The 20,000-nt window shown below is 42.2% G+C and overlaps 1 protein-coding gene across 1 annotated transcript; it reads left to right on the top strand.

Annotated features, from left to right (window-relative positions):
* On the top strand, positions 1-19,965 carry kif14 (kinesin family member 14). The gene is made up of 29 exons (XM_061240965.1): positions 1-1,508; positions 1,753-2,007; positions 2,320-2,407; positions 2,603-2,701; positions 3,237-3,289; positions 3,472-3,502; positions 3,597-3,704; positions 4,574-4,690; positions 4,868-4,986; positions 5,101-5,273; positions 5,601-5,748; positions 5,975-6,038; positions 6,177-6,361; positions 6,817-6,919; positions 7,420-7,577; positions 7,697-7,844; positions 7,929-8,081; positions 8,738-8,870; positions 9,471-9,570; positions 9,713-9,854; positions 10,687-10,790; positions 14,148-14,242; positions 15,005-15,235; positions 15,590-15,777; positions 16,095-16,247; positions 16,482-16,604; positions 17,511-17,585; positions 18,287-18,428; positions 18,974-19,965. The coding sequence occupies exons 1-29, from the start codon at positions 511-513 to the stop codon at positions 19,354-19,356; spliced, it is 4,869 nt and encodes a 1,622-aa protein (XP_061096949.1). The 5' UTR covers positions 1-510; the 3' UTR covers positions 19,357-19,965.
* Positions 19,966-20,000: the final 35 nt, after the last annotated feature.

The raw sequence follows: 20,000 nt of genomic DNA, 5'->3' as shown, positions 1-20,000 counted from the left end.
GCAAACTAATGCTGTTCGTTAGCTACTGGCAACACTAACTTAGCTAGCCAACCAAAAATATTTTTGGCGTGAGAACTGAAGGTTCAGTTACTCGTTTCAGAGTTACCTTCACACTGATTACTTGTATTTCGTGTAATCAGTAGCTAATGACAGTCAGCTAACGTAACTCGTCTTGAGGGGGTAAGATGCATGCTAACGTTACATTTTGCCTTGAACGTTGAAACTGCTGGCGTTAGGCTTTAGGTATTTTTATCGTTTTTTTTAACTTGGTAGTGTTGTTTTTACGATTTTTAATATATTTTTTTTTACCGAAATGCACATTAAATGTGTAAACTAATTTCGCTAACTTGATTCTTATTTCGCCTATGTTGTGACAACGTTAGCTAACCTTCGGTTTGCCAAAACAATATATAACTGTTAGCTAACGTTAGTTGGGTGAAATGTCGAGAGCTAGTGTAGGTAACTAAGTGATTGCAAAGTTATCACAACTTACTGCGGTGTTAGGAGACCATGATGAATGAATACATTAATGAATGCGGGGAACCGTCATCATCAATTGACCAGAGCAAAGAGATAAACAGGACATATGTCGTCTCTACGACAAGTACTTATAACGTTAGTCAGATCAATGATACGCACTCTCGTGAAAGACTTACATTACAAAGAAGGAAAACAGACAGCAAAGGTACCAAAAGGGGCGAAAAGACTGTCACTGAAAATCAAGCCGGAGCACAAGAAAAACGACTGACGCTACAACGTAGGACAAGGACTGGCTCAATAGACAAATCCAGCGTGGAAACTAGCAGAAGTGTTGACAACTCATGCAGACAAAATAACCAGGACTTGCGTCAATCAAAAATCTTGTCTGAGCCTAACTGTAGAACCCCACGGGCAACAACTGTCTTGAGATCGTCCAGCACTAGATATGCGTGGTCTAAAGCTGTGACAGACGAAAGAATTAATCTTATTAACGCGCACAATAAAACGCCCTCGAGGTTTCTGCAGAAAACAGTAAATGAACCCCCTTTCGGTAAAGCTGATTCCACGAAAGCAGAAGACAATGGCAAAGTATTTTCAACTCCTACAAAAAAGACGCCCTTTGAGAGAATAAGTACCAGGAAAGATGTTTTCGAGAGATTGGCAGGAAGAGACATCTCTAAAACTGCAAAAGCTAAATCCGCTAGTTTGGAACGTCAAAGGAACCTCGGGCTGGCAAATGGAGAAAGTCTTAACAAACCAACTGGACAAGTATCCAAAAACGTTCCGATCGGAAGTCAGGGAAGAAACGTGACCTCTAGTCTGCAGTTCACACAGGTGAAAAAGCCCCCCATATTATTCAGTTCAGGTCAGACTGGAGATGGAACCGGCACAGGGTGCAAAACCCCCAGCAGAACGACTTTTTCGACCGAACTGCTTAACAGAGAGAGTAGCGAACTGAAGAAAGATTCCCTCAAGATGGAAAACAGTGCAGTAACAGTGGCGGTACGAGTGCGGCCATTCAACAGCAGGTGAGACACAATTCAAGGCTTATGTTATAATGAATCCGTTTCCACTTTTTATTCAAGTGAGTCACCACGACAATTTGGTGTCGTTGCATTATCAACAATAATAAATCTAATTTAGTGTGTTTTTTTATGAAACGCCTTTCTCATTTGATCCTATTTGCCGTAATGGCCCGGACAATATGTTCCAAGTTGCAGTTTTCACTTGCAATTCATCTTATGGTGTCGGCATTGTGTTTACAATCACCAGAGAGAAGACTAAGAATGGCCAACAAGTTATTTTCATGGATAACCAAGAGACCACTGTCCAGCACCCGGACTCCAAGCAGAGCTACACATTCAACTACGATTTTTCATTCTGTTCAATTGACAAAGCAGACCCAAATTTTGCGAGCCAAAAGACAGTGTATGAAAAGTTGGCAAGACCTCTCCTTGAAAGAGCCTTTGAAGGATTCAATACTTGCCTATTTGCGTATGGGCAGACTGGGTCTGGAAAATCATATACGTAAGTTGTAGTTCAAATATTTTTTCTCCCCCACCCCACTGTTTTCACGTAAACTAAAGTGCAGTGCAAACCTTTGAGTCATAATATATGGCTTACCACCTGTTCTAGTTGTAATGGATTACGTCTTGTTTGCTGACTTTTTTAAAAATTGAAAATATGTGATAATGCTGGATAGGCTATAAGAAGCAACTTGGAGATGTAATGCTGCACGTAGGCCAGAATGCTACATTAGTGATGACCGTTTTTGTCTGATTTAAATGTGTTGCCGTACATATTTCATCTGCGATCTCTCGATCACTTCCTCGCATGTAGAATGATGGGATTTGGAGAAGAAGCTGGCGTGACGCCAAGGTTCTGTGAGGAGCTATTTTCCAGAGTGACCGACTCTCAGAATGATCAAGTGAGTTTCTCAACGCGTCATGCAAGTGTTTGACATGTATCTGAATAGCATCTAGTCTGCGCATCAAGAGATGCCTATGTTTGTTGAATTGCTTTGCTACTTTTTGGAAATCGTCAGTTTGAATGCAATTTAAGATGAACAATTTCAAATGAAAGTGATAAGGGATACAGTGTGACAATAATATTGTCTTTTTAGGTCACATGTCGCCTGGAAATGAGCTATTTTGAAGTTTACAATGAGAGAATTCATGACTTGCTTGTCATGAGAGATGAGCAAGGTGAAAAGAAGTTACCGGTAAGATCCTGTTTTATTTTTTTTATTATTTTTTATTTTTTTGTATCTGAAGTCTTAAAATAAAGTACTTAAATAAAACAAACAAGGAAAACATTTAATGATTTCAAAAGCTCTTCAGAAGTTCTGTTCTGCATGTTTCTGGATACCATTCTACATTACGTTGTGTGTCCCAGTTATTTACCTTAACCACTATGCTACAGGCCGCCTAAGGTTAAGGTAAATGACTGGGACACACGAGGTTGGTGGTTCTAATCCCGGTGTAGCCACAATAAGATCCGCACAGCCGTTGGGCCCTTGAGCAAGGCCCTTAACCCTGCATTGCTCCAGGGGAGGATTGTCCCCTGCTTCGTCTATAACAATAATGTCTAATTAACTGTATGCCGCTCTGGATAAGAGTGTCTGCTAAATGCCAATAATGTAATGTAATCATGTTCTCATCATGTATTTATTACTTTTAATGTTTTTGAGTCATACACATTGTTACATTTTATGCAAGTGTCTTTGTTAATATTAATGGAAAGCCCTACTTTTTCAGCTGAGGGTCAGGGAACATCCTGTCTTTGGGCCCTACGTTGCAGATCTTTCAACGTAAGAACATTTACCGTCGTACACTTATTGCGTTACTATAAATAAAGCCCACGCTTGATAAATTATTTTAATTAAGACATGGATATGCTATGTAGGGTGTGGTGCAGTAAATTACATTATTCTTTTAAACTTGGAGACTTTGACTTGACAATTTAAAATGTTACTGTATGTGTTCCCCTTAGGAATGTGGTGAGCTCATATGCTGATATCCAGGTGAGTTGTACTGTATTTGGCCCATTGAGCACACTTGTAGGCTGTAATTATGTTGGTAGTGTAGTGCTACATGCTGTATGGTCTTTCCTTCCAGGGCTGGCTGCAGCTCGGAAATAAACAGCGTGCCACAGCGGCTACTGGTATGAATGACAAGAGCTCCAGATCTCACTCCGTCTTCACCCTTGTCATGACTCAGACCAAGGTGAACTGTCATTTCTTCTACATGTCCGGTATTGCCTCACAACTTGTTTACTTTACTACGAATGATAATAGTTCCATTTATAAAGCACTTCATATATAGACAATCTCAAATTGTCAAATTCGTAGTACAGTGAATAAAAAGGGTGGTGATAAAAGCACATCATAATTTGGCACTGCCAGCAAATGCTGTATTACCGTTGCATCTTTGATGTGTGCATTCGTTTCCATACTAACCCTGAGGCTACAACCGTATGATTTTGTATGAATACACCTTTCAATAGTTTCTACCTGGAACATTCTGGGAGTCATGTCGGTAAATATTACTTGCTGGTCATGCTAGCCAATGCCAATATTACATTATTGTATGAATTCATACAGCAACCAAATTTCCACATTCATGGAAGAAGATGAACACAGGCTCAGATGATTATGCAAAGGGAGATTCTTATGCTTCCTGCATTGAGTGTATTCTTCTTAGTTTGTACAAATGTACTTGCGCAAAGTTTGGTTCATACATTTTTTTGTCTTAAAAATGCAATTGAATTCCAGCTGATGGCAGTGACATATTGTGGGTTGCCAGAAAGAGAGTGCATGGCTAATCGGAGGTGTGCAAAGGCAATGTAATCTAGCGGTAGCATATAGCCTAGTGGTTGAGGTACATGACTGCGGCTGGAGCAAGACTCTTAACCCCACATTTCCCCAGGGGGAATTGTCCCCTGCTTAGTCTAATCAATTGTAAGTCGCTTTGGATAAAAGCGTCCACCAAATAACACATTTTTATTTATTTAATGTGTGATATATATGCTAATGTTGAGTCCTACAGCCCTTCACTGTCTGAAGTTTCCCAGCCTGTTTCTTTTCTCTGGGCAGACTGAGTTTGTGGAGGAGGAAGAGCACGACCACACCATCACCAGCAGAATCAACCTGGTGGACCTGGCAGGCAGCGAGCGCTGTTCCTCAGCCCAGACCAGCGAGGACCGGCTGCGGGTACCCTCCCTCTCACTGGCCTGGGCTTCACTCCAGGGTTTTTCCAGTCACCAAAAGTGCATTAAATCACTTAGAGCAGTAGTAATTTTTAATAATAGTAATTATTGTGAATTTTTAATTACTTCTGGACTATACTTTCTTTAAACTAATGGTTGGTTCTGGCACTTTCTCCACCAGGAAGGGGCCAGCATCAACAAGTCCTTGCTGACCCTGGGGAAGGTGATTTCGGCTCTGTCTGAGCAGTGTCAGTCCAGGAAGAAGGTCTTCACCCCATACAGAGAATCGGTGCTGACATGGTGAGAGTTACTTTGAAAGACACTTTGCCAGTGTTTAGAATTGGTACTGCACTGCAGGTCCTTTTGACTGTAGAGGAGTGCAGCACCATAGCTGAGGCATGTCTGTGTCTCCAGGCTGTTGAAGGAGAGTCTGGGCGGGAACTCCAAGACCGCCATGATTGCCACTCTCAGCCCTGCGGCCTGCAGCGTGGAGGAGACGCTCAGCACCCTGCGCTACGCCAGACAAGCCCGTTTGATCATCAACATCGCCAAGGTCAACGAGGACAACAACGCCAAGCTCATCAGGGGTCAGCTCAGCCTTTCCTTGCTTCCCACCTATTAATCATGAGGCCTCCCACTTCAGTAAGGGCAAATCCTAACCTTGCCCATGGAATATTTATGTGCTATCATAATATAGCAGGGTTAAACTGTCACAGGTGTTATTACCAGTAGATTGAATCGACACTACTTGTGCTTGCCACAGGAGGGAGCTATAATTCTGTAATACAGACTTTAACTTGGAAAGTTTAACTTGGTCTGAAATGTATTTGCATACAAAAAAAGCTTTTTGGCAGCTTCAAACTCGTTATGTTTATATAATATCTTTATTTAATTTTGTATATGTTGTTGTACAGAGCTGAAAGCAGAGGTTGAGAAACTGAAAGCGGCACAGATGAGCGCTAAAGGCGTCGAGCCAGAGAACATGAGGCTGTTCCAGCAGGAAATTGCAGCTCTCAAGACACAGTTGACTCAACAGGAAAGGGAAATGGCTGAAGCACACAGGTAAACATGGTTTCGCCATTTTTTTAAGTGGGTTGATTGATAAGGTGAGTAGCAGTATAATTCGTCTTGAGACCTAAGGGAAAAAAATAAAATAAAAATAATATACATGTATGTGTATGTATGTATGTATATATATATATATATATATATATATATATATATATATATATATATATATATATATATATATATATATATATATATATTTTTTTTTTAATCTTCTCAGAAAATGGAAGGAAAAGCTGGAGCAGGCTGAAAAGCGAAAGCGTGAAGAAACCAAAGAATTACAGGTAACCGTGTCCCTAGTCAACCTTTATTTAAAACTTATTTTAAAACGTTTTTAAAATGTAATTTATTTGTATGTTTGTATGGTATTAATCACCAGCATCTTCCTCGTCACCTTCATCGCTTTCATTTACGCCCAATAGAAAGCCGGCATCACTTTTAAAGTGGATAACCGGCTTCCCAACCTTGTGAACCTGAACGAGGATCCTCAGCTGTCCGAGATGCTGCTGTACATGATTAAAGAGGGACAGACCAAGGTCGGCAAACACAAGTCTGAGTCTGCCCATGACATCCAGCTGTCTGGGGCCCTCATCGCTGACGAGCACTGGTGAGGGACGGCTTCGTGTCTGGGAACGTATAAGACATGCTGGTTCTCTGTTTAGTATTTTTATAATTTATTTCATTATTTACCTCAAGTATTTGAATTCTGGAATGCATATGATAGGTTTAGGAAGCATTGAAATTTGTTTGAGAATACATTCAAAAACATTTGTGTTTTAGGAAAATAACCTGCAATGTATTGCACGTTACCTTATTTTGAATAACAGCAAGTGCATCGCAAGCATTTTGATCTATCACTATAGAAAACACACATGACTGCAAATCTGGGAGTAGTTGTACAATCATTGCAGACCTGTCAGCCATGTTATACTTTAAAACCTCCTGGATTTTAAAGACTGATAGCTGTGATTAGTTATTAAACACCTACTTTTGAAAATGTCTGGTTTTGTAAATGTATGTTCTATAATTCTAAAGATATATCCTCTTTTCATGTTTCCCTAGTGTCATATGTAACGTAAGTGGTACAGTTAGCATCACTCCAATCAAGGATGCAAAGACCTTTGTGAATGGAAACCTAGTGTCCGAGCCCACCGTCCTGCACCATGTGAGTATCTCCAGTGGGATGGGAGTATAGTCCAGGTCTAGGCATAGACTGTAGAAAAATATGGACTGAGTGCCTGTTGCGTCACCCACTGACTATCCATGGGCTCGAGAAGGGCATTTTGAAGCCTGGGAAATCAAATTTACTGGCGGCGCCATTTTGTAAAATTTTGAGCCAAAGAGTACGCAGTAAGGAAGCAGATGCGGCTCCTCCACTAAGCGTGTGAGAGGGAGAGAGACTTAATCTGTCCCTTATTAGTATCGCTGTATTGTCCTAATAACACAATGACTTAAAGGAAATGGGGAGGCGTTAGATGGAGAACAACATTTTGTTGTGGGAAAAATGTATTGACTTTGTATTTTGACCACAATTGCGCCATTGACTTTACATTGAAAACGCTAGTGAGTGTGCTAGTGAGCACCATCTCTCAGCATGACCAAGAAAGAGATTTTGGCTGCTTGGTTCCAGGGTTTTCACACCCTCCCTGTTGGGGTCGTTTTCAGGGCGACCGAGTGATCCTCGGGGGAGACCACTACTTCAGGTTCAACCACCCGGTGGAGGTGCACAGCGGCAAGCGTGTATCCTGCTGGACTCAGTCAGGGGACGGACACAAGGACTTTGAGTTTGCCAAGAATGAGCTGCTGACGGCACAACGAGCACAGTGAGTACAGGAAGGGGGTAGCCCAGAAAACGGGGGAATGGCCCTGTGAGAATGGGTGAGACGCTGCTTTCTGAAGTTTCGGTTTCTGAAGAGACCGATTCCTTGCATTGCGTTGTCAGGCTGGAGGCTGAGATCGAGGAGGCGCGGGTCAAAGCCAAAGAAGAAATGATGCAGGGCATACAAGTGGCCAAAGCGATGGCCCAGCAGGAGCTGTCCCAGCAGAAGGCTCTGTACGAAAACAAGATCAAAGCTCTGGAGCGTGAGCTGGTAGGTGACTCGTCGAGTGCTCTGCTGGTCTGCCGTGTGAGCTCCTGCTGTGTGCTGGTTGTTCACCTCCCGCCCGCTCCTCAGGAGGAGGAGACCGAGAGGAAGAAGCTGCAGGAGCAGGACAAGCAGAGGGTGGCCTACAAAATGGAGGAGCTGCAGAATGCCAAGATCCAGCTGGAGCAGGAGGTGCACATGAATAAGAAACGCATCCACATGGAGACCCAGGCCACCAAACAGGTACTGGAGAGAGAGGGAGAGAGGGAGAGATGAGTGACCAGTTTGACTGCTGTACAGAGACCAGTGACCAGTGACCAGTTTGACTGCTGTACAGAGACCAGTGACCAGTTTGACTGCTGTACAGAGACCAGTGGCCAGTTTGACTGCTGTACAGAGAGACCCGATGCCAGGTTTACTGCTGTAGAGAGAGACCAGTGGCCAGGTTTACTGCTGTAGAGAGAGACCAGTGGCCAGGTTTACTGCTGTAGAGAGAGACCAGTGGCCAGGTTTACTGCTGTAGAGAGAGACCAGTGGTCAGGTTTACTGCTGTAGAGAGAGACCAGTGGTCAGGTTTACTGCTGTAGAGAGAGACCAGTGGCCAGGTTTACTGCTGTAGAGAGAGACCAGTGGCCAGGTTTACTGCTGTAGAGAGAGACCAGTGGCCAGGTTTACTGCTGTAGGTACTGTAGCTCCTGCCACCAAATGATAGACTTTTGACACTAATGAGTAATTCTGAAGTTCTGGAAAAGGGCTTTGGCTTACCTCTCAATCAATTGGAGTAAATCCCTTGTGTGGAGTGGCATCGTATCTAATGTTTGTAATTGAGCCTTGATCTGCTTTACGCAATGGGTGTACATTTTTAATTCATGTTGTGATTGATTTTTGCTTCTGTATAGGCCATGGCAGACCATGACATACGGCATGCTAAGATCTTAGAAGCCTTGGAAGAAGAGAAAAGGAAGATCGCTGAAGATCTTGAGAGGATGCAGAAAAGAATTGCACTAAAAGAAGTTCCTGCCCATAGAAGTGGTACATGTCTTTCCTTCTTCATTTTTAACATTGCACAACAATCAAGGTCCTCGATTTTTGGAAAACAATCCCCCTATTGATCTGGGTGTCTGAAATTGTGCTGAACTTAAGACTCAAGGAAAACATCTGCATAAAACGAGAACCATCCTAGCTGTTGCAATTAGATTTATCTCTTCCTTTTCCTAAATCGGATTATTGCTGCTCATGGCCACAATTGTGGCTGATGGGCAGATACCCTTCAAACACATTTTGTGTGAATACTAGCATTGTTAATGGTTAGTATACACTATGCAATGTTAATTAAACATTCCATGATTAACCTTAAATATTTATTTCCATATATGGCCATGGAATTAAAGCATAGGAAGTTGGAAAGCATAATCAATCCTATTCTCATCCAGTAACAAAGAATTAGCCCATCAGACTGTAATGTGGCTACTGGAATGAAATGGATAGAAGTTTTGTAAAAAATGTTTTTTAAAGATTTTAGAGAAAAGAATCATAAAGTCAAACATTCATTGTCTTAGGTTGCCAAGAGTCTGCCAATGTAGAAAATTGGTAGGCTTACAGAAACTTCAACAATCGCTATTCTTTTTTTAGTTTTAGCTCCAGCACAGTGGGATGCCATGAAGTTGTCTGTGATGATCGAAGAGGCCAACGCAATAAGCAAAAAACTCGGGAAGAAGACCATGTTCAGCAGGTTTGTTTTCAAACACAGGTTTGTGTTCCAGAGCAACAGGGTAAATTGTCATCATGGCGAATGCTGGGTTAAAGCACTGATTGATTGACTGATTATTAATGTATTAATATACATAAACCTGAGTGGTGTTTGTGTTCCTCAGGCATGAGTTGTCAGATAAGAACAGACCAGATGGGGAGGAGGAGCTACAGGTGCAAGTCCAGAACACAAAGCTTGGCATCTCCACCTTTTGGAGCTTGGAGAAGTTCCAAAGCAACCTGGCGGCCATGAGAGAACTGGAGCAGGTACAGCATCGGTGGAGGCACTTCCCCGCATTCATCACTAATCCATTTTCTCTGAAAGGCCCCATATTACACACCTTTCCAGTCTTTTATTTTAGGTCCCGATATGCATAAGACAACATTTGTGTTTTAAAGGAGAATTGTCACCCTTTTTTCAGTTGAGATTATTTGAATTAAATCCTTAAATTATGCGTGTAGGCCTTTTTAAAATCGCTGCCTGTGTATCCGTTTCCTAAATATGAGGCAAAACTTCTAAGGGCAAAATGCGACCAGTCACAAATGTATCATCTTTGCTTGGAAATAAAAGGTGTTCACATGAACATTTATGTACTGAATACTGATACAACAACATGCATGATATCATGCCTGCTCTCCTCACCATTACTGCACACCTCTGATAAGGAGGATTTTTAATAGTGTGTGTTTGCACATCGTAGAAATGGCTTCTCCGGACAACAAAACGCATAGAGCTGTTAAATGGGAGGTGGACCGTTGCACAATGAGTTAATGGTCTAGGCAACGCTTATCATGCTAGAGACAGCTGCCTGACCAGCTGAGTGATTCAAAATGTGTACAGCCAACCTGTTTGTTCCACTTTCCAAGCTTTTTATTTGGCAAATAACAAAATATTTCATAATGGTGAAATTAATCTGTTGTTAATCTTTTACTATATTGTTTTATATTGTTATGTGTATTGTTCTAATGTTATCAGTACTGTTAATATAATTTATTTGTGTAGTTAATTTGAATTTCAATTGTTGATTGTTAGTGTTTTATTGCTATTTTATTTATTTGTTTGAATGTGTCCTGAACGATGTTGCTACGTTGTTTCCAGGGCGATGGTGCGTCTAAAGATGACGATGTGTTTTATGACCCGAACGATGAGTGGGAACCGGATCTGTCAGCTTCTTCCTCCTCCTCATCGTTTTCACGCCGGAGGTAGACCAGCCCCTTCACTCCCTTTCTCCCTCCGTCTCTTACCCAACAATTCCTTTGCTCTTCTTTTTTTCTGAATTCTCATTCTTCGGCCTCCTTTTGTCTTTGGTATGTTTCATAATAACAAAATAAATCTTTGATAAATTAAGCAGAAGGCACACAAGATTTCAGTCTACCTCTGTTGGATTTCAAAGTTTTGGGAAGTTCCTTAATCGCCTTTAGTAATTCTCAAATAAATGTACACGCATCGAAATGCCATTCAAATAAATACAAATAAAAAGGTGCAATTGGGGGCTGCTGTTACCTACTTAATTATCTTTTACACAAATTATGATAAATATGCCATCTAGCTGAATCTGATTTGTAAATGCCAATTTAGCTAACAAGTCAAGGCATTGTCAGTCACAGATCTGACAGCATTGATAAACTGTGTCGTGTCTAGGAAACGACAGAGTCCAAATCTGAAATTTGTCGAAAAACATCTTGACGAGGGAAAAGACACCACGGCAGCAAGCTCTTCAGGAAAATCTGACTTTATTTAGCACAAGTGCATAAAGCCGGACCAGTTTTGCAAAAACATGGACCTGGACTGTCATTTTTACACCCATTTTATACACAGTTAAAACATCATTGTGGCCAATCACCCACACTTCTTATCTTAACTCCTCCTAAACCATCAGCTGACTTGGCAGCGCTACCTTCTTGGTTCTGAAACCATTGTGGCGAATTGCCCTATTGATTTCCAAAACAAAAAAGGATTTTATTACATACATCTTGCTTTGTAGGCTGTTTCTTCTAACAAACTGGAATCATTAACATGGGAATCATGTAAAACACGGTGCTATTCACCATATAGTGTTTTCCAGAACTTTCTATGACCTATAGATCATTTTTGGTACTTTTTGCAGCATAATAATCATTTTTGGTACTTTCCACTTCATATTAATTATTTTACTCAACTTTAGATTACACATGGGTCACTTATGCACTTCTAACACAAACTTATCAGCAGTAAATCATTGAAAATATACAGACATACTAAACATTTGATTAATATTCTTTTCTAATATTCTTTTCTAATATAGAGACATACTAAACATTTGATTAATATTCTCTTCTAATATTCTTTTCTAATATACAGACATACTAAACATTTGATTAATATTCTCTTCTAAGTGAGTAAATGCACGTTGCATTCTTTGCTCTCATTTCAACAGTTTTCACTGTGGTTTCTTGCGTTTTCATAAGCTCAGCTGTAATTAATGTTCTAGGTTCATTTGATTGGATAACGAGCAACATGTGATGTATTGATTATAAGCCACTTACATATAGATACACTTCTGGCATGAATCATTAAGAGTTTTGGAGAAACCAGCTGTACAGTCATATCAGACACCCAGTGTCCTTGACTGTCTACACAGTTCAAGACGCCCCCCCCCACACTTTTAGCATAAATCATCGAACGTTTTGGAGGAACCAGCCTGCTCATCAAGATGGTGTCTGAATTTGACTTGTGATTGTTTATCAAGCTTTTAGGAGGGAGATCTTTTTTCCCCTACAACTGAACTAGAAGTAGTTACAACTGGAAGTTTGTAGTACATTAATTTCACATTGTAACTGATCGGGACAGTAATTCCAGTACCACTTATTGCTGTCCCAGTAATCATATGTGGTATGTAGCTACAATGGGTACCCTGCGCTTACAAAAAATAAATATAAAGAAATCACTGTTTTCACACCAGTCGTTGGGTGGGCAGGGCTATGGCCGACCCTCTAGAGCAGGGGTCTCCAATCTTATCCAGAAAGGGCCGGTGTGTGTGCAGGTTGTTGTTTTAGCACAGGACTAAGACAGCTGATTCTACTCATCTAGGTCTTGATTAAAGACCACGATTAGTTCATTAGTATAATCAGGTGTGTTACTGCTGGGTTAAAACAAAAACCTGCACCCACGCCGGCCCTTTTAGGATAAGATTGGAGACCCCTGCTCTAGAGAACTGCCTATAGTGTGTGACATATGGAGCCTCTGTGCATGACAGTGACTAGTGTGCACTGCAGATATGAAACAAGTTAACATGCACAGTAGTATCCCAAAGTACTCATAGTGACCCATATTCATCATATGCAAACAAATGATAAACCTAGTATTTTTTTCTAGATTTTGGTGATATTCTGTTGTTAGCAGCATTGTCATTTACTGCTTAAGTTCTTTTACTGTTAGTGCTACACCAATGTTTTAAAAAGCCCTATGGTACACACACAAGTTATATGTGCAGTTTATGTTTTAACTTTATAGTCTTCAACACTAGTAGAGCATCTGTTTTGTGAGGCGCCCGTTGTCTGCTGTTACTGCTCATAATTGGGTTCAAGCCAAAGTAAACGGCTGTATCTCTGATTCTCTGTTTTCTGTGCTCTTTGGATTTCTGCCTGCGCTGACTTCTTTTGCCAAATGTGTTCAACATTCTCATGAACAGCTATGGTCTCCACCCTACCAAGTTACAGTAACATTTTGGCTTCCTTTTCTATATTTCTGCTTTTGCGAGCTGCTATAGGGTAGTGTGCTCAGCAATCTCTTCTAACATGAAGTGTGCAACTATGTTGTGAATTGTAACATCCCATCAAGTAATTATAATTTTTACATGATTTTACTTTGCCCATATATACTATAATGCTAATATTCTCCTTGTGATATGGATGTGAAGTGATTAAGTAAAATGTGAACATTCACTTTGATGTGGATGCAAATTCTTTTGCAATTCAGTGTTTCACATAGAGGTAGCAGTTATTTTTATTTAAGCTGTGCTTTAGGGGCAAATATGTCAGCAGAACATTAATTGTCTGCAATGTTGTTCATATTCAGGAGTGAAACTTGCGTAAGTGGTATTGCTCATTTTCTTCAGCTTTTAGGTAGACTTGTAATATGTAATATCTTATTTGGCATTTGTGGTTTTGGGGAGTGTTGTAGGGTATCGTGTGATGTTTTTCACTATCCCAAGTCGTCTGAACTGAGTGGTAAACACGGAGTGATGGGTGTGGATGTGATGGTTGACTGAACAGGATGCTGGCACGAACATCGATGAATCAGCTGAGGCGGGAATCGGATGTAGTAAAGTTCCAAGAATCAGCTGTGTGTGTGTGTGTGAGAATCACTGCAATGCTAATATTTAACTTCTGATGTGGAAGAATTTGGGGCGGGGGATTAATTCCAATCCTACTGTTCAGCTTGTGATGGGAAGTGATTAATTGCAATAATATTGTTGACTTTGATGTGGATGTGAAATGATTAACCGCAATGCTAACAGTTAGCTTGCGATGTGGATTTTTGGGGGCGATTAGCTGAATGCTTTTCCTTTGTTTATTCAGGAGCAGAAGCCTGTTGAAGAGCAGGAGGATTTCGGGGCGTCTGTACGAAATCAGAGTGCACCCCATTCAGAGCCTTCACACCTCACAGCACTCTGGTAATGTACTGTAATGTACCTGAAAGACCGTCCGCAGTGCACTGGCCAGGGCCTCTCGTCTGACCAGACAAAAGCTTCCCGAACTCCTCGTGGGCCCTGAATCCACTCGTAAAACCCACTGGCCCTCTCCCCCATTGCCCTCCGTTGCTGTAACAACGCTTGCTGGATTATTGTCCATCAGGCCACTAAAAAAAGGAAGAGCGGTCTCTATTGCAAGTGGGGAAAATAAAATTTAGGGTCCAATTTAGATTCGGTATTAGCTCTACATTCACACATCCTATAAATTCCAGCTTCCATTCATCAACTTTATGGGAAGAGAAATCTTAACCGTTTCCAATGTAGTGTTCGTGCATTAAAATGGTTTTTTAGGGCTGGCCTGGCTGCAGCTAAAAAGATGCTTGCGCAAAGATGGAAGCCGCCACACTCCCTGTCCTGGTCACACTGGGTAAATGGCTTTCTCCAAATTGTCTGCATGGAGACATCCAGTGCTGCATTCATGGAGCCAATTGCAGAAAATTGGATGCCTGGCATTCGGCAGCTGCTGCTGTTGATTTTTTTTTTTTTTTCTAATTTTGGTTGTTTTTATTTGGGTTGTGATTAACTTGGGTGGGGGTGGAGGGAGTTAAAACATTTGATCACAAAAAAAAAAGTTGTTTAGAAACCCATGCGATCAATGAATCAAACCCTTCAGGCTAATTGGTACAGAGTGCAGTCACTGTTGCACGACGCCATGTTTGACCTGGTGTCCCCCACTTGCTGTAGGGCTGATGGGAGTGAATAAGCCTCCGTCCCTGCACCCGAGCGTGTCCAGCTCGGCCCTCCCCGGGATCTGTAAGGACCTGATCGGCTCAGCTCTGGCCCGGCTGCGGGGGAGCCTGGGGGGGGAGGAGAGCGCGGCCGACAGGCTGGTCTGGGACCTCCTCTCCGTACACGCCGCGGTCACGTCCATCTCCGGCACCTACGACGGCCTCGACGACGACAGCCAGGAGAACCGTAAGCCGCTTCGCATCGCCGCCGGGGCTAGCGCGCGTTTCACGTGTCGTGCGGAAACTGAGTCGTTAATCACCTCCAGCGAGGTCGGCCATTATCGGCACTCCACAAAAATGCGGTGTCTGTTTGGGGTCTTGACGTACTATGGGAACAAACACACTGAGCCTTTGTAGTCCTGTGTCGGACATTTATTAACCTGAAACTACTGGTTTCACTCAAAGTATTGATTAACTCAAAATCCAATATATTTGTTTTTATTTTTTTTAATAATTTCAGTTGAACAATATCCAAAATAACACTCTCAGAATGGACGTTCTGACCATCTGTCATGTAACTCTGTCCCGCTTCTTGTCCTAGTGTTTGTGTGTAATGAAGAGGCTCAGGCTCAGCTGGTGAAGGCCACGTCAGCCATAGAGAGAGCCGTGTTCATCACCCTGCAGTGGATCAGCAGCCTCAAGCCTAGCTCCGGCGCCATCTTCCACACTGCTGAGGCGCTCAAGAGAGAAGTCAAGAAACTGGGAGGCTACTTCCAGCTTCTCATTCAGGTACATAGGGTCTGCATGGACCACAGAAACTCACACAAGTGACAATGTTTTAAAAGAAGAATTTCAGGGTTCATTTGTGCTTCAGGACTATAGGGGCAGCCTGTAGCCTGGTGGCTAAGGTACAGGACTGGAACCCGGAAGATTGGTGGTTCAAGTCCCGGTGTAATCATGATAAGATCCGCATGCGGAATCCGGATGCGGAAAATAACTGGTTTAAATTCATAATGCATTTTTTGGGGAAATGAGTAAGAAAACGGAGTGATAATGATAATTGCAGTCCGATTGGTTGATGAGAAACTGCGTTGGTTCGTTTTCAGGGCTGCGATTCAGAAATCTCCTCCATGGTAACGGAGGCTCAGAGCAAGATCAGCCAGTGCCTGGACGTGGCAGTTCGACTCATCAGCCAGCTTTCAGCCGTGACGGGAACAGAGCTCCACTTAACAGAAGTGGGCCCGGAGGCTGCTGGCAAGGTGAAAGGGCGCACATTCTCTGGCTTCTTGTTGAAAAGAGAGAGGCTATAAAATAAAAATAAAGAGACCACATTGTTGCACAGGGCTTTCGTGATGTTAAAGAGTAGCCCTTTATAATGCTGAACACCCTTTGCCAGCTATGGGTCCAAATGACAGCGTTGTAGCAGTTGGTGTTGTATGTCGTGGCTGGCCTTTGAAGACCTTTTGCCGGATTGTTCTCCTGTCTTTCTCCAGCGCTCCATAGCGGCAGCCCTGTACGAGGGAGCCTGCAAAGGCGTGCAGGTCCTTTTGGAGGACGTGCTCAGTCAGGCCATGGAGCTGCAGAGGGAGGCTCAACTCACGTTCCCCAGGACTGAGGTGGTGCATCTACACTGCAGCATTTCACACTGAAAAATTCACTTTTTCCTCAGTTTAGTCAATTCTTCATAACCATACATACGTTAAATCTTAAAGTATATATATTCCAAAAAAGATATAAAATTGTAGTACTTTAATTGTAATTTATTTTCAAAAAGATGTCATCCACTTCCTGGAAAACAAGATTTTACCATTTAAAATTCCCTTCCAATCAATATCGTTTTTACACAAATCCTCATTTGACGTCCCGTCATTTCAGTTATATCATCAGTTATATCAACTCAAAAATTCCCCCGAAAGATCCCTTTCACCACGGTGTACGTAATAATGCGGAAGCTCGTGCTGCTCTAACTTCCGTTTCTTGTTTGGTAGTGTGTCAGTTAAAGCCATTGGATATTATGAATTGTGTATCTGGTCTGATGCGGTTGACATAAATGTCCTCTCCACCTTTATTTTGGAATGTAAAAAAAGACGACTGCTTTTAGTTCTGATCCCTGCCAAAGACTTAGTGTTATGGGGTGTAGCTGAGCGTATGAAAAATACAGTTGCCACTCGGTTCTGATTAAATCGAGGGGAAGCCTGATGTTGACAAGGTATTCCCTGTGTGTCTCTTGTCTGGCCCACCCCCTCTGTTGGCTGAAGATTCACTAGCTGTGCAGTGCTCCAGCAGAATGCTCAGCTTGGAGTGAACACAACCTGCCCATGGTTGCATATGTGTTTTGGAGGACACGTGTACTAGTGTTGGTTTACACTTCTAAACTGAACATTTGAATTTGCAGGATAAAAAAAAATATATATATGGTACACAGCATGCGAAGAGGTCATGGGTTATGAATAAGTTAATGGAATCTATAATTTTAACAAATGTAACATTGATAATATGTGTATATTACATGCTACATTCAGGTATTGCAGAGCCTGAAGAAGAAATCTTTGGATGTAGCCTCTTCCCTTCACAGCTACGCCTCTTGCAATCAAACGGTAAGCATTTGTCTTTCCTGCATGGGACTGGGCCTAATGGATCAATGCCATTTCAACAACAAGAGCACCTTTTAAAATGTACCAATGCTGCCCCAGTGAAATAAAATACTACAGACTTATCGCCGCATGCTTCCATTTTTTGCTATTCAGGTAATGAATGTGTTGAACAAAGTGCCATCGGTCTTCCCAACGCGATTGTGAACGTTATCTGCTGTGTACAAGCTCGTGCTCTTTGTTAGCGTTGAACACCCATACGCTGAGTGCCAGGGACCAAGACGGATGCCTTTTTCACAATAGACCTTAAACAAAAGCCCCACGACAGCTCGACATCTGAATTAAGGGTTGGGCACAAGAAGCATTTAATTTTTTCCCCCCATTTTGAGTATCTTTGACACTTCCTATAGATGTAGTTGAAATTGATGACACGGTGTAAACATTTCATAACTGAAGTATTTGCGCTTGCGGCGTCGTTAATGTGTGCTAATGCTAGGTAAAATTTAACGGGTCGGTTGATCCGGCACTTACTGCTCTGCTTTCCTATCCGCCTTCTAGCGTAGCTCAGAAATCCTTTTTGCTCAGTTGCCTGCGAATAAAGGCTCCATTATGCTGCGGAACATTAAACATATCGTAGTCTATGTTAATGGAAATACGGTGTGTTTGTTTCCCTGCGGAGCAGCAATGGTAATTGTGTGTTTTTCCAGCAAAGAGACCGGTCCTCGGAGGGGACGGAAGAGGACGCTGATCCCTCGCACCTGCGGACAGTGAGAAACACGGCCGCCCAGCTGTTGCTGCTCAGCCTGGCGGTCAGACAGCTTCGCTCCGCTCTCACACGGACCCTGAGAGGTAACGCCCTCCTCCTGGGGACCGTCACTGGGCTTACATCTGGTGAATTGGATAACACCAGCTATTATCAACAAAGTTATGGGTTCATTGTCTTAGCAATGAATGCCATCCTTTCTGCCAAACCATTGCTGATTTTTATATATATATATATATATATATATATATATATTTATTATTATTATTAGTTATAAAGTCCAGTGCTTAAGTACACAAAAGCAGGGCCTTATCATAAAATTCACTCTGCCACCGTTCAATGTCATTGCCTGATATGATGCTGACAATGATGCCATTTTATTTTATTGTGTGTGCGTTTAAACAGGACAGCTGTGAGAGCTATGCTTTCCCTCTGATTGACACTAGCTGTCCTGTAGTTCACTACTTGTATACTCTGTAGTGATTGGCCCCTTGGTCATTGACCCACCTGTGACTGTATCCAAGTGCTCCTTGCGCCGTCATGGATGGAGACTCAAGTGCTACAATGTGCAATTCCGTATTGTGGAGAAGGATGAGGGTTGTGACTAATCATTCGAATTCCATCCCTATAGATAAAGACAAGGACTTCGGCAGAAGCAGAGACACAATCTGCTCATCCTGCAAGACGATTGACGACATCATCAGCGGCCTCCCAAAACTTGAGGGAAACGTGCGGGCGCCCCGCCTTCAGCTGCCCTGTCTGAAAAGCGTGATGGGGGCCAGAGACGACGTGCATTCCGCTCTGTGCTCCCTGTCCTCCATGTTTGATAGGATCTGTGCTAAAAAGAGCGAGGTTTCTGCTCTAGAGAGCAGTGTGGGGTCAGCTGAGGAGGAAAGGGGCTCAGACAGCGAGAATGCACCATGCAACAGCAGGAGGGATAGGACCGCTCCAAAAATTGTGTATACTCTTTCGTCCAGTGCAACCGTTTCTCCCGCAGATATACGGTGGGTGTAGCACTGCTTTCAATACAGGCCTCAACTTGGTTTTGATGCTTGAAGAGCGAGAGAGAGGATGAAGCTCTGAAATGTATAGTCACAAATTCGGCAAGCAGGAATTCGTCTTGTTTATATCATCAGTCACGGTTACTGCCAGCTGTGCAGCATTTATTTCATTTTCTAATTCCATAATTGGTAGGTTTATTTTCGTTTTAGTGTTCCTGAGAGAAGGATAGGATTTCTAAAATTGTGTTACGTCGTTTTGGCAGATGGGTAAGTCGGGTAACTGGTACATATTTACACCCCCATCTCTTTGTTTTAAACATGTCGATTTAAAATGTGTTAAGTACAGACTTTGCTATCCATTGGGAAAGAAATGTGGAAATTCTTTAGATCGCTCTACTTCGAGATAGTAAATCATAACTTATTCAGGAACTATTATATGTATATTTGCATTATCTTTTTTGCACTCAACCTTTGCACTCAGGACTATTGTGTATTCCAAATTAATCAACAAATTAATTCAACATTAATGCCTTTTCAATTTCAGGTGGAATATAATGTCACAAAATCATGTAGCATGTAATCACATGACAGTGATCACAATAAACGCGCACGTTTAATCAAACGCTCGATTGCCTGTGCGTTTTTATTTTTGTGTGT

The sequence above is a fragment of the Conger conger genome, chromosome 4, assembly GCF_963514075.1.
Source record: "Conger conger chromosome 4, fConCon1.1, whole genome shotgun sequence".
Taxonomy (NCBI): Eukaryota; Metazoa; Chordata; class Actinopteri; order Anguilliformes; family Congridae; genus Conger; species Conger conger.
Note: the sequence above shows the minus strand (reverse complement) of the source record. Positions and strands in the feature narration are given on the sequence as shown.

Excerpts from the sequence above, each read along its gene's own strand:
- kif14 (XM_061240965.1), top strand. The coding sequence starts at position 511 with ATGATGAATGAATACATTAATGAATGCGGGGAACCGTCATCATCAATT. Across the intron at positions 16,605-17,510 it reads TCACGTTCCCCAGGACTGAG|GTATTGCAGAGCCTGAAGAA; the intron begins GTGGTGCATCTA and ends TGCTACATTCAG. Across the intron at positions 18,429-18,973 it reads TCTCACACGGACCCTGAGAG|ATAAAGACAAGGACTTCGGC; the intron begins GTAACGCCCTCC and ends CCATCCCTATAG.